The sequence below is a fragment of the Caretta caretta genome, chromosome 2 (assembly GCF_965140235.1).
Source record: "Caretta caretta isolate rCarCar2 chromosome 2, rCarCar1.hap1, whole genome shotgun sequence".
NCBI classification, from domain to species: Eukaryota; Metazoa; Chordata; order Testudines; family Cheloniidae; genus Caretta; species Caretta caretta.
Genome location: NC_134207.1, coordinates 48,330,473 through 48,348,375, shown reverse-complemented (window position 1 = coordinate 48,348,375; position 17,903 = coordinate 48,330,473). Strand labels below are relative to the sequence as shown.

General features: G+C 39.3%; 1 protein-coding gene across 1 annotated transcript in view; it reads left to right on the top strand.

Moving 5' to 3' along the window:
• Positions 1-17,903, top strand: part of CNBD1 (cyclic nucleotide binding domain containing 1) — a 401,361-nt gene that overhangs the window by 152,431 nt on the left and 231,027 nt on the right. The window contains exon 6 of the mRNA XM_048837242.2: positions 3,894-4,051. Coding sequence (XP_048693199.2) covers positions 3,894-4,051 — 158 coding nt within the window. The remainder of the gene's footprint in view (positions 1-3,893; positions 4,052-17,903) is intronic.

Here is a 17,903-nt window from a genome sequence, read left to right as displayed (position 1 = left end):
GAACCGAGCAGCTTTCGTTACAGCATTGCTGTGTAATTAACAGGCAAACTGAACTAGAATGTGAGCAGGCAGGAACTATATTTGCATAATGATGCAGAGATAATGAATAGGACAAATTTAAAGTCAAAGCTAGTGACTCAAATGATAGTCATGAAAATTGGTATCTTGATTCACTATACACATGTGAAAGAATCGAGGACTTCACTGGGAATTACTGTACATATCTTGGTCACTGGGACATTCATGTTACTTTAGATTGGGTGCCCTATTGATTTTGCAACAGTTAATTCAATATCACAATGTGGTGTGAAATGGTGGCTAAAATTGCTGATCACCAAGCTGTGTATGAGATAAAAGCTAATCTTAATGACTCAGTCTGTCACATACTGCCTTAAAGACAAAGCTGTTTTGCATCAATGTGCAATCTTTTCCAGTTCTTTGAACATGGCTAAGCAACATTTTCAATCTAATCAGGTGCTATGACCCAAAAATAAACACTAAAATGATTTTATTCTAAGTAAAACAGTCTCAATACAATTAATACATGCCAGACATGTTTTTAATCTCAGAAGATTATCTTCCAGAGAACAGTTCAGGAAAACCATACTTTTTTCTTACACACGAACAAATTCTATAACAAGGGTTTCTACACTAATTTGCTTTCCTGGTGTCTTTTTGGAAGTGCTAAAGGTGCAACATTTTCTGATTTCTATCGGAGAACTTTGACATATATCAAGGGACATGCATACATTGAACTGCATACATTAAATCAATGACACATCTCCCATTGACATCAGTGGGTGCGAGATAAAGCCCAAAAGACCTGTTAATTTATTGCTAACAGACCTGTTACCTTTCTAAGGGTTCACAACTATTGTGTTTTAATTGACTATTTTGTTACACTTTTTTGTAATATCTTATCTACTGTTCTGCATTAATCATACTTATAAAAAATAGTAGTTGTGAGGTTATATGCCACTTACTGAGTAGATGGGCAAAAGAAAATAATGACCCCCCAAAAGTTTACCTTTGATTTTCGTGTTTGGTAATTCTATGTATTGTAAGGAATATAGACATATTATTTTTTCAAATTTGGGTGTGTGCTTTGCACATACATGAAGAGAGATCTCTCGATGGCCCTTTCACCAAAGGGTTTGCAATTGTTACTTTGTGATTAGGGTTTCCCTTGGTTTCAGTGGGACTGCTTGTGGAGTTAGGCTCTGATCCTGGATAGACTCATGCATATACATAACTTTAAGCATGTGAGTAGTCCCAATGAATTCAACATAAATGTGGCAAAATCTGGCCTTATATTTTCAGATAGAAAATTAAGAGGTGTTGGAGGCACTCATCAAGAGAAGGCCTTTGAGAATTTAGAAATGTATAACAAAATGAGGTTTGGCACTAGAAATATACTATATTATTACCTCTGGTCAAAAATACTTGAAAACAAAGGTATCCATATGGGACGGAGACACTGGAAAAGCAATAATACCAAAAGAGTCTTATGAGGTGGTAGTGGTCAAGTAACTGAATATGAGCTTGCAGCAGGATATGGTAATACAATGTTGGGCTGTTAATGCAGTCACTTCATGTCTCAGGACAGGGTGTTGCCTTTCAGGCATTACCTAGAATACTGCATAGAAATATGGGCATCTTCGTGTCACAGAGATGCTCACAAATTTGGAGAAAAACAACAGAAATGATTAAGAGGTTGTGGGATTGATTTATGAGGCAAGATTAAATGAACTGAATCATCTACAAATATTTTAAGAATGTCAACACCAAAGAGGGTGAAAAATTGTGGTGCACGGGGGCTGAATTAGTGTAATGGATGGAACTGAACAAAGGTTATTGAGGACTGATTGCAAAACACGTTTCTTGACAATGAGTGCTGGTGGGACTAATCTGCATTACAGCTAGAACTATGATGACATATCCAAAGAGGCACGGTCAGCTTAATTGGTTACAAGTAATACAGCATGATTTGTGTTCACACAGCAGCTTTTCTGCCATCAGTCATGTTTTCTCTCTGAACTTAGCAAATTGCTTAACTATGTTTTAGTGAGTGCCTTCTGGGACATGCTGCTCAACTATTCCATAGAGTATTGACAGTGGCTAAGGACCATGGGAAGTTTTAAAGAGCCCACTGTTCCATTTAAGATTTTGGGGATTCTTGTTAGAAAAACTAAAAGTCCTCTGTTTCAGGGGTCATCGTGACTGTTTTCAGTCAGAGAGGTCTTTCTGTTTCTTTCTCTTACTGCGTCCTTCAGCTTCTGGAATTTTGGTGCTTGACGTGACACAAAACATGGAATAACCGCTCTCTGAGGTTTGCTTCAGAAAAGATGCAGAGGCAAATTTTTGTTCATTTACGTTGCCAAACAGAACTATGAGGAGGACAGACTACAGAGCAAGAAAAGCTTTTTCCCCTAGTGGGACAACTTTGTGGTTGTCTGAACTGGCAGTGAGTGGCAGGGACATCTGTGGATGACTTAGCCCCCTCTTCTCTTTCTTGCCCCACAAAACTACTCAGATGAGAGCTGCTCCATCTGTGGATAAGAGTAAGCAAAGTTTGTGATGCAAGAAAATTAAATTAAAAAATTACAGCAAGTACAAGAAGAGACAGGTGGGAAAGGAACAGTACTGTCTCAACCTAACAGGAACACTAGTGGTGTTTCTCTACCAACTGTGATTAATGGGGACCTAACCTACTCTTTGCCGCATTGGCTGATAAAGCCGTACACAGACTATGGTGCTGGCAAACAATGCTTCATCTTCTGCTTCAGTGGTCCCAAAATGATTGTTGTGTGTGCTTTTGGGATACAGAAGTAGAAACAGAGAAGCCTAATAGTGAAATGGCACAACCTAAATGCCTGTGAAACTTTAAAGTCACTGCAGCTTTCTGTGTACTCCATAATATCTGTAAGCATCTGCATTTAGTCCTTCAAACTGTCACATAGGCATTTAAAATGGTATTTAGACATCCGGCTGCTGATAGGAATCCCTAAATGTGGGAACTGGGTGCCTACCTTAGCTTTATGCTTTGACCCAACTGGAGTCCTTTAACTTACACTGGACTAAATTGAGATTGTTTAATTGTCTAAAGTATGCTTTGTACCTGCACTTCGAGAAGTCTGATAGGTGCATTTCCTAAAGTTACAAATGGTAATAAATTACATTTAAAATACTTTTGATTTAATTTTTTTATGTAAAGTGTTAAATATTCTAAATATTTCAGCCCCCAATGTTTTTGCTCTTAGATTGCATTAAGGGAGACTGCTTGTCAGTGCAATGAAACACTTAGTTTAGAACCTCAATAAAAACAAGCATTTAAACATAATCAGGATTCAAATAATATATCTGCAGCGATTCCCAGCATTATGATGCAGAGCTGCTGCTGTATGCTACCTGACTTAAATAAGAATATCAGTCCTTAAATAAGAAGTAGCCCTATTGCTTGATTAGAATGTTCTACTGTCTGGGATGCTGTGACTACCTGTCAAAAACAGATGGAGCAGTTATTCTTAGATAGCTGTAAAATACCAGTGGCACAGTACTATACTGTGTAGGTTTCTTAACCTTTCCCTCATAGACCACTCTATGCACTTTACTACTTCTTGTTTGATTTTTTTTGTGTGTGTTTGGTTTCTTTTTTAAATGAGAGAATATTAGTTCTTTTGCAAACCACATACAGGTAATGGATATTCATATTGTAGATATTTTTCTAAGTTTGAATTATGTTTCTTTGTATGTTTTTGTAAATAATGTCTAGGGGCTTTATTATTATTGCAAACAATACAACGATCATGTTAAAATGAAGAGATCCCAGTATATGTGTTAAACAATCTATAATAAACTGAGAAATGAAAGTCTTGTTTTGTTTTTAATTTCAGTTGTTGGAAATCAAGGTTTCTATGCCATATTGAAAGGCTCTGCTAGACCTCAAGCAAGGTGTTACAAAAGAATGCTTGGAGAAGACTTTGATTCATTATGTGTAGCAATGTCAACTGCTAGTCAAGATACTATGTTTGGTTTTTCAGGCCGAACAATGGTAAGCTATGATACAGATGCTCTATTAAAGTAATTAACAGTATAGAGAAAGATAGTTAGGTTGTTTATATTGATACAAGAAGGAATTTTGTCAGTTCTACAGGTACATAACATAGCTCCTTCCCTTTGTTATCCTTTGATGTACTCTGCTCAACTTACCTTTAAGCTCTTTTCTTTGGGGCAGGGAGTGGTCTTTTTAATTGTCTATAAAGTGCCATGCATTTTATATAAGTAAATATTATGTACCACTATAATTATGTATGTATATAAACACATACAAAGAGAAAGAGTTCAGCACACCCTTACTTACATAAACATCACATTATATAAACTGTCATTTACCTGAATTTATCTGAATCAGGTTCATGTCCCTTATCTGTTTCAAATAACAAGGTGTTTTCAGACAAGTAAGCTTCAGATCTGTAAAGACTGCTGGTCAGCTTTTCCAAAGCAGATAAATACAGCAGAACACAGGAAGACAAGGGCTCTTTGACTACTGTACTCTGCTAAGCCTATTGGACACAGGGAAGCTGGATGGATAATGTTTATTCACAGAAAAGTTTAGTCTCTCATAAGTTTCAGTGCATCAAGACTCTGTAAAGAAAGGTGTGTGCCCTGAACCTCATAAACGCTTAAGGGTTTCAGCACATCAAATTTTCCCTATGTGTAAAAAAACCCCAAACACAAAAACAAAACCCCCTTGCCCTACAAAAATAAAACAAAACACACACACCTGCATTTAAACCCATAGACTTGCTGGCTGTTTCTTAGCTGGCTGGCCTTGAGGAAGCCAGACAGTACTCTCTTGGCTCCTGAAGCATAGATTTCAAAGTCTGTGGAGCAGTAAACCCCTGGTTGGTCCAGATGTTGAGTACCCAAAGGGATAGGCTGTCCCCTTAGATCATTGGATAAACAAGATTGAACTGTACGTAGGATGGTACACATACATGCACTAGCAAATACACACTTATACACACTTCTGAAATTAATTCAGAAGTTACTGAGAGTACCAATATTATCCAGTATTTTGAAAGATATTTTTCTATTGCAGATAGGTCACTAATTTCCAGTCACTGACTGATATCCTGGCTGATTTCTGTTTCATAAATATTCATTTCTTTACCATCAGCAAAGCACACAAAACTTATTTCTTTGACTTCGTTGGTTATAATGTCATGGTGAATAGACAATTCTCCCAGAATAAAATGATTAGGGTTCAGTGGTCGATCTAAGACTACAGTTGCATTATTCCAGATGATGGACTTTCTGTCAAACTATTTAAACTTAGGACTTTCCCAGGTGGGAGAGTTCCTTAGTATAACAATGCCAACATGTATTGCTAGCTGCAATGTCAGAGTATTTTTGACGAGGGCTCCAATATACTATTACATACAAAAAAATACCTGAAAATAAAGTTGTTTAGGTTTTAAAGTCAAGCCCTTGAAGTTATAAAATGCCAGATTTTAGTTTGCCTGTGCAAACCTTAATTCCCAGCAATGGATTGGCTAGGGGGACCTGGATGGAAAAAGAGGGGGAGCTGGTGGAAGCCCTCTGGTTAATTATGGAATGAAGATGAGGTTACCTGCACTGCCAGGTAGTCCCAGACATCTAATAATAAAATTACGGTCTGATTAATAACACATCCAGTGTCTCCTGTCCTTCTTTCTGTACAGCTGGACAATGAATACTTACGTGAGTCGCAGAATTTTTGATGTTTGAACATATCTTATTCTATACATCAGCTGATATTCACATCTCCATATCTCAGTTTCAAATGGTTCTGTGCTCTCGCAAAGTGTCCATGTCATTAGGAGCTAAGGGCTTCATTTTCAGAGGTATTGATCACTGACATGCCAGTTTAAGTCAAAGAAAACTGAGAGTGCTCAGCGTATTTGAGGCCCCAGCTATATATACACTGTGTTGGCAGGTGCTCCATTTGAAGATTTTTTTGAGACAGCTGACAATTCAAGTAATTCATTTTGATTACAAGTTGTAAGTTTACCTGTTATCTCTTTTGTGTGTCTTGTGGCATAGTCTTGCTTTTTCATTAAAATATAATTTTGAGATAAAATGTTTTTCTATTTGTTTCACCAAGTAACAAAATTGTTTAATCTTCCACATAGTATGCTGAGGGGAACTTTTTCAAAAGTGCTTGAAGAACTTAGATGTCTAAGTGCCATAGATTTTCAAGGGGATTTAGGGGCTTTTGAAATTTTTACCCTAAATTTCTGCACAATTCCCTTTTTAATGAATTATTTGTTACTCCAAGTTATATAAACCATGCAATTACCCATGTGAAAGTTTAACCTCTCTTTTCTAGCTGTTTCACATAAAGGAGCTAGCTGGTTTAGGGCAAATTTGTTTTATGAAATGTTCTTCCCAAGTGACCAGTTAACCAGATTGCCTACCAGTTGTTCAGTGTGCTTGTATGTGAGTTACAGCAATGAGGTATTTAAATTTTCAAATCTAGAGGTTCGTAAAAGAAAAAAGTGATAGATCTTTTAGTACAGCAGTATTTGGTATTGCTATAATTGTATGCATGACCATGGAAGGTAAACTGAGTTAATTATACTGCAGTTATACTGTCAGTCTTGTGGGAATAATGTGAAAATTACTTGTGAGAAAATTGGAATCGCCTTTCCTTCCTGCTGTATAGGTTGAATAATTCAGATTGGCACTTAGAGGTTTGGGGAAGTTATTTGATTTTGTGTGGATGGTCTTGTCACGTACAATCACTTACAAGAAGTGTACAACAACCGACTGGGATTGAGGCTGTTAGGCTTACCTTTCAGACATTTTAAGTGTATTGTCTCTCACCTCTCTTGTCTCATCAAAACAAACGATGAATAAATTCCAAGTGCCTTCAGGATCTAGAGTTAATGCCTTGCAAAAAGAGATAATTGAGAATTCCTTATGTCATCCCACTAGAATAAAATTACTGACCTTGTGCAGAACGGCAGGGAGGCAAGATCAATTCTCCCTTATTCTGTCCACTCTAAACTGAATCTTTCTGACAGATTGCCAGAGGTGTGCCAACTGTTTTCTCAGAATCTTAGGAAAAGACCCCTTTAATGTGTTTGGTGACAGTCCTGGCCTTTGTGTCACGGTAAGTAAAGTATCATGCCACTCACCCAATCCAACAATTGTACTTTGTTAATTATTTAAATGAGGAATCATTGCTTATCCTTTAGGCAGTGCATTTTATGCATGGACCCTCAGGATTGTCACTGTTTACTAACAAGAAACTTCATTTGACTACTGGATCAGAAACTTACATAACATCCCAACATAAATCTGAAACAAAAGTGTGATGTGGACCATGGAGAATGTGGTAGCTTCCCACTGATCATGATAGGAGTGTTTGTTCTCAGTCTGTTTTGGCACAGGTCTTTCCATTTCAGTGTACTTTCACCCAGAGTAACTTATCAAGAAGAAAGAAATTATTTAGTGCCCTATTCATTAGTATGGCCATTTGACTTCTGAGTAAAGGAACTGTTGCTGTCAGGAATTTATGAACAGCAGGAGAAAGACAATTTGTTCTAAAGTTCCCTTATTATTCATAAGCTAGACTCCCAGATTTATATGGTTCACAAAACCAACATAATTATGTATAAAAATGGTTTCGTTGTCAGGCCTCTATTAAATAAAGCCATTGCTTCTGGTAAGTACTTTGCTGAAATAATTTTAGAGTACTAGTTTCAGCAACAGACTTCATCTAGTATTTGCTTTCCTTGCTACAGATTTATGCTTGCAAGATGCATCCCTTTTAAAGAAGAACATCATACATTTATGAAAGTTATAAAGAAGCTTATCTCCTCTTAGAAACCTTTTGATATACACTTAATGCCTGTCTGTGCTTTTCAAGGTACTAATTGAGTTTCTCTTTGACAGTCAGCTTCAAAAATGTTGGAGATGGCTGTCATGGAAGCTTGTTTTTCTTAGCTGTAACTTAAGCGTCCAGCTACAGGGTGTTATGCAGTATATTAAAGCACAGGGAAGATATTCTTTCTCGACTTTGAATGCATACAAACTGATGCTACAAAACATGGCCCTAATGTTTAACAGAGATATTAAAACATTTGATAACAATAACTTTTGCCTCTATAGCACCTTTCAAGATAGGACCATGAAGCCTTTTCATGTTTTAATGGAATTAGTCTCACAACATTCCTCTGAGGTATGTACAGTATTCCCTCCATTTTACAGATTGGGAAACGGAGACACACATAGGTTCTGACCCAAAGTAGACTCTAGCTTTGATTACACTGAATTCTGGGTATCCAGGCTTAGGGTATGACTGCACTGGAGCTGGAAGGTGTGAATTCTAGCTCAAAATGGTATACCCACTCAAGCTGTGATTGAGTTAACATACTAAAAATAGAAGCGTAACCGTGGTGCCATGAGTGGTGGGAGGGGATAGCCACCTCATGTACTTACCTATGGTCTCAGGTGGGATTGTACTGAGGCATCATTGTGACTACGCTTCTATTTTTAGCACACTAGCTAAATCAGAGGTACCACAGGTATGTCTCCTTGGGCTGAGTTTACAACTTCCAGCTCCAATGTAGACATACATGAAACACGTGTGGCCTGACTTTCAGAGAGGGGGACAGGGTCCTGACCAAACTCTCAGGTCAGGACTCCCTCCCCCAGAGTCCAATGGCTGTTTCCTTTGTCTTCTCAGGTGCAAAGAATGAGATGGGCAGGGAGAGAGAGAGAGGTGTGGGAGTCCACCACTTCTTTTTATAGCTTTAGTCCCTCTTTGAAAAGCATTTTCAGTTAAGAACTGAGACAGGGTCTGGTGGAGGAAGGAGACCTCATGCTGTTTCTTTGCTAAGACACAGATCTCTTTTCCCATACCCCCCTTTCTTGCTAAAGAATGGCCACTTGATAGGTGATGGTCCATCAGCTTTGTTGACACCTGGCTGGGGCATCAGCTTGCCTTTTGTCTTTGAGAAACTGGTTTAGCCATTCCCCAGACTTACAGAAGAAACCCATTCCAGTCCTGATTTCAGCTCAGGTTCATAACTTTACACATAATGTTGCTACCTGCATTTTACCATCATATTATTAATAAGCAGGTTACGGGTTTTCAAATGATACTTTGCAAGGCATGCCTTGAACAAAGATTATTACAATAGTGTGCAGGGTGTGAATACCGGGGTGCATTCCACCACCCCCAACCCCACCCAAAGGCCAAGAAGCATAGAGATACCTAGTTCCTTTTGTTTGGATTTTTTATTCCTGTCCTACCATTTCCTCTGAGCTGCAAACTCAGCTGATGGGAGTCCACCTGCATGACTCATCTTCATGGGGAGGAGAGCAGAACAACAACAAGAGTTGTAGTCTTTTTGCTGATGATTTCTCAGTCGGATGTAGGGAGTTTCCAGTTGTAAGATCCACCCACGGCCTGTATCAATGGGGCTCCTCTTTGGGAAGGGATGTAATGATTTTTGTAGAAGAGTTTCTCTTCATGCAAATTAATGTCCCTCTCCTGTATGGCCTTTCATACAGTCACAATACTACTGCTCAAATATTACATTGCAGTATGGGACACAGATAAGTAGGATTAATTCATGCAGAAACTCATAAGCATTCAATGGAGTCTAAACACTAACCACTTTCTTATAATTCTAATACCTATTTTATCAATATTAACCCACAAGCAAGCCAGACAGATTCCAGCTGTGTACCTGTTAGTATCCATATGAGACGTGGGAACCTTGGCAGGAGCTGGTGTCTGGTCTGCTATTGTCACAGAGGCATCCTTCATATAGAAGGTTTCAGGTAGAGTATCTTTTATACCCTATTGTCAAGGTTCCTTCCCCACTCTGAACTCTAAGGTACAGATGTGGGGACCTGCATGAAAAACCCCCTAAGCTTATTCTTACCAGCTTAGGTTAAAAACTTCCCCGAGGTACAAACTTTGCCTTGTCCTTGAACCGTATGCTGCCACCACCAAGCCTCGTACACAAAGACCAGGGAAAGAGCCCGCTTGGAGACGTCTTCCCCCAAAATATACCCCCAAGCCTTACACCCCCTTTCCTGGGGAAGGCTTGATAAGAATCCTCACCAATTTGTACAGGTGAACACAGACCCAAACTCTTGGATCTTAAGAACAGTGAAAAAGCAATCAGGTTCTTAAAAGAACAATTTTAATTAAAGAAAAGGTAAAAGAATCACCTCTGTAAAATCAGGCTGGTAAATACCTTACAGGGTAATCAGATTCAAAACATAGAGAATCCCTCTAGGCAAAATCTTAAGTTACAAAAAGACACAAAACCAGGAATATACATTCCATTCAGCACAGCTTATTTTACCAGCCATTAAATAAAAGGAAATCTAACACATTTCTAGGTAGATTACTTACTAACTAACAGGGGTTGTGAGGCTGCATTCCTGATCTGTTCCCGGCAAAAGCATCACACAGACAGACAGATCCTTTGCCCCTCCCCCTCCCCCGCTCCAGCTTTGAAAGTATCTTGTCTCCTCATTGGTCATTTTGGTCAGGTACCAGTGAGGTTATCTTAGCTTTTTAACCCTTTACAGGTGAAAGAGTTTTGCCTCTGGCCAGGAGGGATTTTATAGCACTGTAGTGGTTACCCTTCCCTTTATATTTATGACAGGTTATTTATATATTTAGAAATGTTAATTCCTGTATGCATTTCTAAGGGGTGTTGGATCTGTGAGAGGAACGAAATATCCTGCAGATATTCAAAATGATGCAAAAGAAATTTCTAAAGCTTTGCTCAAAAGCAAAACTGGGCCAAGCCAGTGAGTTCATTGTTGAGTATTTATTTATATTACAGTATCACCTGAGACCACAAATTAGTTTGGGGTCCTATTGTGCTAGGTGCTGTACAAACACAGTGTGAGGCAGCCCCTACCCTGATCATCTTACAGTCTATATAGATGAGACAGACAAAAGGTGGGAGGAAGTATGTATTATTATTATCCATTTCTGAGAACTGAGTCTGAGGCAGAGAAAGAGTGCATGGTTTGCCCAGAAACTCAATAGCAGAGCCTGGAATTGAACCTTGATCTTGTGAGGTGAAGTCTAGTGCCTTAACCACAAGATCCTCCCTCCTCTCTTATGAATTTTTCATGTTTCCTGTTTAAAAAAACAACAACACATAAATCAATCTGCAGCACTGATGGGGAGGAAGGTTTCGCATGTTAAACCTGGCCCAGGTATGTATGGTGAAACTTTCAGTGAAACCTGGCCTGAGTTTTAGGTACATTATGAATTAAGAAAAAGGCATTAGGTTTTATTATTCAAGGGTTTGGATAGTTTTATTCTCTATAGTTATTGAAGTTCCTATATCTGTGGGCATGCAAATTCTAAGTTTAAGAAAAGCAATAGAACTAGAATATGGGATCCAAAACTGATGAATTTCTGTTTCTTCACATTCCTCCTTATAGCTTAAAAAGAGCAGAATGTTTTTTTCTGGTGCTTTTAATGTTAAGGGGGGAAAAGTCCCTAAATTGGGAATATCGTGTCTTCGGTGTTTCAGCCTGAAGCAAATACTTCCAACCAAGTTATGACCTCCTAAAAATAGATGTTTATAATATAAGTACTAATAGAACCTTTATGCAGAAATACACTTTAAAGAAGAGAACAATTTATACAAAAAATTTCTTTGCTTTGTCATTTTCAGTATTCCTTTAGCTATTATTTAAGACATTCATGTCTGAATAAGAACTCTTTCCTCCCAGCCTCCTTATCCTACAGAGAAATGGGAATTCTGTGTCAAAATCTGTCATAAAAATGAGCATGAAATCACTAACTTGGCTTTATTACTTCACTGAAAGTTTAAGATCTGATCCTGTGGGCTGCCGAATGCCTCAGTTCCTGTTGACTTCACACATCAAATTGGAGTTATGTTCCCACATTGCTGGTAGTTGAGGGAACTTGAAATCTCAGTGGATTGGGTCCCCAGTAGGAAAAGACGATGAACTGGGAAAAAGCAAATCCATCTTTCAACAAAAACATCATCAATAATGAAAATGTGACTAGAAAACCACTATGGAAAAGCAACTGAAATGTAAATAGGTTTATGAAGAATAAAAATAATAAATATACCATATGGAAGTCACTCTGAATACACAACCGCCTGCGTATTGTAAGCCATAATCACTTTCAGATGCTTTTGTCTTATGAACAGTTTTGAACAAGTGCCGTGATTAATAATAAGCTCTATTTATATAGAAATATCATTCATAAATAAGAAAGCTCCACATTTTGCTATTTTATCTGCAAAAATGCTAACTGATAATGAAATGCAGATTGTTCTTGGGATTGTGTCTGTTTAAATGACAGGTTTTTGTTATTGCCCATATGGCACAATTTTTAATTAGTGTCAAAAACGCTACTTCATATTCAAATGCAACACGCATCAAATGATTAGATATATGTAAATTGATCTTATTTCTCTGACACTTTGCATCAGTATTTTGGGATACTGGTTGGGATATTTGGGATACTGGTTGGGATATTTTGGGATGAATGGTTGAACCATACTTAACTAATACTTGGAATGTTCTGTTTGAAACTGACATTGGTATTGAAGTTCATTTCCAGCTGTGAGTTTTTAATATCAGGGTTCTGATTTTTACAGGCAACAAAGTAAATTTCACACTCCTGAAGTCACAAGGGAAAGCTAGTTATTGAACAGCTAGAGTTTTACATTTGTAATATTCAACATTTCCGATAGTGCCAAGCAAGGACAGACCTTTGGCTGGTTCTTTCCTGTAATGTTAGAAAATGATGCCACAAAGTCTGGACTTGCATATGTCTGTGTTAAACTGGATATATCTTTTAAGATCTTCAGTCTTAGCAGGTTATAAGCTTCGAGCAAAATTATTGAGGAATCCAGCCATTAATTTCTTCTTTCTAATATCTGCACACTCAGTACTAGTAACTCACATATATATCATGGATAGATTTGTAATTTCAGCAACACATTATAGGCTTATCATCAACTTGAATAAAATTAAAGTGAATGAGGGGCCATTGAGGACATAATTTTAATACATGAGCCAAGATAAACAGTAAATTGAAACCCCATCTGTGTTATGGCATTGGGCCAAATATCATGTTTGCACCTGCTGAATAACTGGAAAACTGTTTCCACATCATAAGGGGCACATTCATCCTAACTTGAAGGATTCACACAAGACTGCACCATCAAACCTCCAGTATGGCTCTCTGCATAGGTTCTGGGTGGAGCAGTTGGGTTCCTTTGTCTGCTTTGTTCCACATAGAATCATAGAATATCAGGGTTGGAAGGGAGCTCAGGAGGACATCTAGTCCAAACCGCTGCTCAAAGCAGGTCCAATCCCCAACTAAATCATCCCAGCCAGGGCTTTGTCCAGGCTGACCTTAAAAACCTCAAAGGAAGGAGATTCCACAACCTCCCTAGGTAACACTGCCCAGTGTTTCACCACCCTCCTAGTGAAAAAGTTTTTCCTAATATCCAACCTAAACCTCCCCCACTGCAACTTGAGACGATTACTCCTTGTTCTGTCATCTGCTACCACTGAGAACAGTCTAGATCCATCCTCTTTGGAACCCCCTTTCAGGTAGTTGAAAGCAGCTATCAAATCCCCCCTCATTCTTCTCTTCTGCAGACTAAACAATCCCAGTTCCCACAGCCTCTCCTCATAAGTCATGTGTTCCAGTCCCCTTATCCTTTTTGTTGCCCTCCGCTGGACGCTTTCCAATTTTTCCACATCCTTCTTGTAGTGTGGGGCCCAAAACTGGACACAGTACTCCAGATGAGGCCTCACCAATGTCGAATAGAGGGGAACGGTCACGTCCCTTGATCTGCTGGCAGTGCCCCTACTTATACATCCCAAAATGCCATTGGCCTGCTTGGCAACAAGGGCACACTGTTGACTCATGTCCAGCTTCTCTTCCACTGTAACCCCTAGGTCCTTTTCTGCAGAACTGCTGCCAAGCCATTTGGTCCCTAGTCTGTAGCGGTGTATGGGATTCTTCCGTTCTAAGTGCAAGACTCTGCACTTGTCCTTGTTGAACCTCATCAGATTTCTTTTGGCCCAATCCTCTAATTTGTCTAGGTCCCTCTGTATCCTATCCCTACCCTCCAGCGTATCTACCTCTCCTCCCAGTTTAGTGTCATCTGCAAACTTGCTGAGGGTGCAATCCACACCATCCTCCAGATCATTTATGAAGATATTGAACAAAACCGGCCCGAGGACCTACCCTTGGGGCACTCCACTTGATACCGGCTGCCAGCTAGACATGGAGCCATTGATCACTACCCGTTGAGCCTGACAGTCTAGCCAACTTTCTACCCACCTTATAGTGCATTCATCCAGCCCATACTTCTTTAACTTGCTGACAAGAATACTGTTGGAGACTGTGTCAAAAGCTTTGCTAAAGTCAAGGAACAACACGTCCACCACTTTCCCCTCATCCACAGAGCCAGTTATCTCATCATAGAAGGCAGTTAGATTAGTCAGGCATGACTTGCCCTTGGTGAATCCATGCTGACTGTTCCTGATCACTTTCCTCTCCTCTAAGTGCTTCAGAATTGATTCCTTGAGGACCTGCTCCATGATTTTTCCAAGGACTGAGGTGAAGCTGACTGGCCTGTAGTTCCCAGGATCCTCCTCCTTCCCTTTTTTAAAGATGGGCACTACATTAGCCTTTTTCCAGTCGTCCGGGACCTCTCTCGATCGCCATGAGTTTTCAAAGATAATGGCCAATGGCTCTGCAATCACATTCGCCAACTCCTTTAGCACTCTTGGATGTAGCACATCCAGCCCCATGGCCTTGTGCTTGTCCAGCTTTTCTAAATAGTTCCGAACCACTTCTTTCTCCACAGAGGGCTGGTCACCTCCTCCCCATGCTGTGCTGTCGAGTGCAGTAGTCTGGGAGCTGACCTTTGTTCATGAAGACAGAGGCAAAAAAAGCATTGAGTAAATTAGCTTTTTCCACATCCTCTGTCAGTAGGTTGCCTCCCTCATTGAGTAAGGGGCCCACACTTCCCTTGACTACCTTCTTGTTGCTAACATACCTGAAGAAACCCTTCTTGTTACTTTAACATCTCTTGCTAGCCGCAACTCCAGGTGTGATTTGGCTTTCCTGATTTCACTCCTGCATCCCCGAGCAATATTTTTATACTCTTCCCTGGTCATTTGTCCAATCTTCCACTTCTTGTAAGCTTCTTTTTTGTGTTTAAGATCAGCAAGGATTTCACTGTTAAGCCAAGCTGGTCGCCTGCCATATTTACTATTCTTTCTACACATCGGGATGGTTTGTCCCTGTAACCTCAATAAGGATTCTTTAAAATACAGCCAGCTCTCCTGGACTCCTTTCCCGCTCATGTTATTCTCCCAGGGGATCCTGCCCATCTGTTCCCTGAGGGAGTACTATGGAGGGGCAACTAGTACCATCTCTGATGTGTCTGCAATGGATGGAGCCGTTGCAGGTGAGCCACAGATGCATTCGGTAGCTAAAGAGCCCACATAGGTGGCTTGGAGGCACTCTGAACAGGTATTCTATGACATAGCAGCTGTGGAGGGTCAGAAATATAGCTCCACCACCAGCCTCTGGGATGGGCAGATTGGTTTCTGCCCCTTAGCACCCTCAGAGTTCCCTTCACAGAGCCTAACTACTCAGGGTTTGTGTAAAGGTAGGGGGTACACTTCACCTCCAGTGATTTTGAAGGGGGAGTGTGTGTACTTGTGTATGTATATACTCCATGTATGTGTATGTGCTTATAATTTCTATACATGATGGCAGCACTGCTTCTAGTAGTCTGAAGAAGTGATTCCAGTCCTTCTCAGTGTTTGAGAATGCGGGGATACAATAAGACTTATGTTAAAGAACTCTCCAATTTCTGTTTGTGGTATTTTGTGCTCTATTATGCACATTAATTGAATGATGGACAGACTCTCCAGCTACATGGTGCCTAAATGTGCATGCTATAAGATAAAGGCACATTAGGAAGAAAGGGGAGGAAAATAATTTCCAGGAAGCACTGTAAATCTGTTAGCCACAGGCAATATTGAATACAACAATGAAACCCGACAACAAACCCATTAACTGTAGGAGAGCAGATCTTAGAACATTAAATTATTGAGTGGTTCTGCCTTTGGATAAGCTCTGGTAATTTTAAAAGTTTATAACTTTTTGTGCATTCTAAACATTGATAAAAATATACAAATTTGCTCATGCCTGTATTTGGAGATACCATATCTTTTTCATCATTTTTCTTTTAAATTAAGGGGATGTCTATATGTGCAGCGCTGCAGCGATGCAGCTGTACCAATACAGCTGTGCTAGAGCAGCACATCTGGCAAAGATGCTCTGTGCCAATGGGAAAGAGCTCTTCCGTCGACATAAAAAATACACCTCTGCAAGTGACATAAGCTATGTCGACAGGAGAAGCTTTCCCGCTGACATAGCACTATGCACACGAATGCTTATGTTGGTGTAACTTATGTCGCTCAGGGGGGTGTCACCCCCCTGAGCGATATATATATATATATATATATATATATATATATATATATATATGCTGTAGTGTAGACATAACCTTAGTTTGTTTTTAGATTCCACCAAATGGGTATAGGAGTGATCAGTTTGCTATTGTACACTTGGAAACAAATTCTGGCCTCTCTCCTGCTGGGGTGGAGGTCCTCTGTAGACAGTAAAACTGGTGGAATTCTGCATGGTAGGGAGCAGAATGCAAGGAACCCTGTGTCCTACCTTGGTGAGGGGGTCTACCCCTGCACTGCTGGGGAAGGGGGCCTGGGCAAGCTAAGTAGAGGTGGACAAGGGAAGGAGTAGGGATGGGGTCGGTGGAGCTGCAACCATGTGGATACATCAGTGAAATGCTTCCAGCAGATGTGAAGTGCAATGAACATGGGGGCAGCTGCATCACTAGGGTTAAGAGAATGGATGTAGAACAGCCTGTAGGGGAGGATTCTTCCTTCAGGGGCATTCCCTGAGCCAAGTTGATGTACTCCAGATGGGTGTGGGGAGACAAAGAGGGCCCTTGGGCCCCAGTTCAGCAAACAACATACCTGTTATTGAAGCCTCCGTGTAGAGTTTGCTGAAATGTGTTCTTAAGACTCCACTTGAAAATGAGGCATGCATCACCACATATCTTGAAAAAATCCTTGCAGTTTTTTCCTGCTTACATGGGGAAGCATGCCAATGAAAGTGAATTTGGAAATGAGCCTTTAGCATATTTACTGCTGTTTACAAAATAATTTTAAAAAATATTAAATTGTTGGTGTACATTTAATCTTTTTACTACAGTTCAATTATAAAAGTCATAACAAAGGGGAAGTTTATTGGTATGTATTAAATCTGTTTACTGATTTTCCTTTAATAAAGATATAAAAATAAAAGGGGAGAACGTCACTGACAAATATTCAATAATTTTTACTGATATTTTAGAAAAAGAAGAATCAAAACAAGAGACAAAATTCATGGCCATTGCGCTACATCTGTTTGATAGTTTCTCAAACCTGTCCACTACCTGAAGAAACAATCTGTCATTTTCCTGTTAAGCAAATTCATTAAAAATGTAAATGGTTTGTGTAATTACTACATCTTTTACATCGTATTTGTTTAACCCTCTTTTAAAATATAAAAAGTAGATGATATATACAATTTATTAGTGGATAAAAAGTAAAAATTTAATATATGCATATATAAGAATAGCAGTGGGTGTCTGTTAATAAAAATGGTGGTATTCTTTAAGTTTTCATTGATAAGTAATGAGTGGTTCATTTTCTTCAAACATATTTTGTTAAATCTTTGAAGACTTTGAATCAAATTCCTTTGCCACAGATATTAGATTATTTTATTTGAG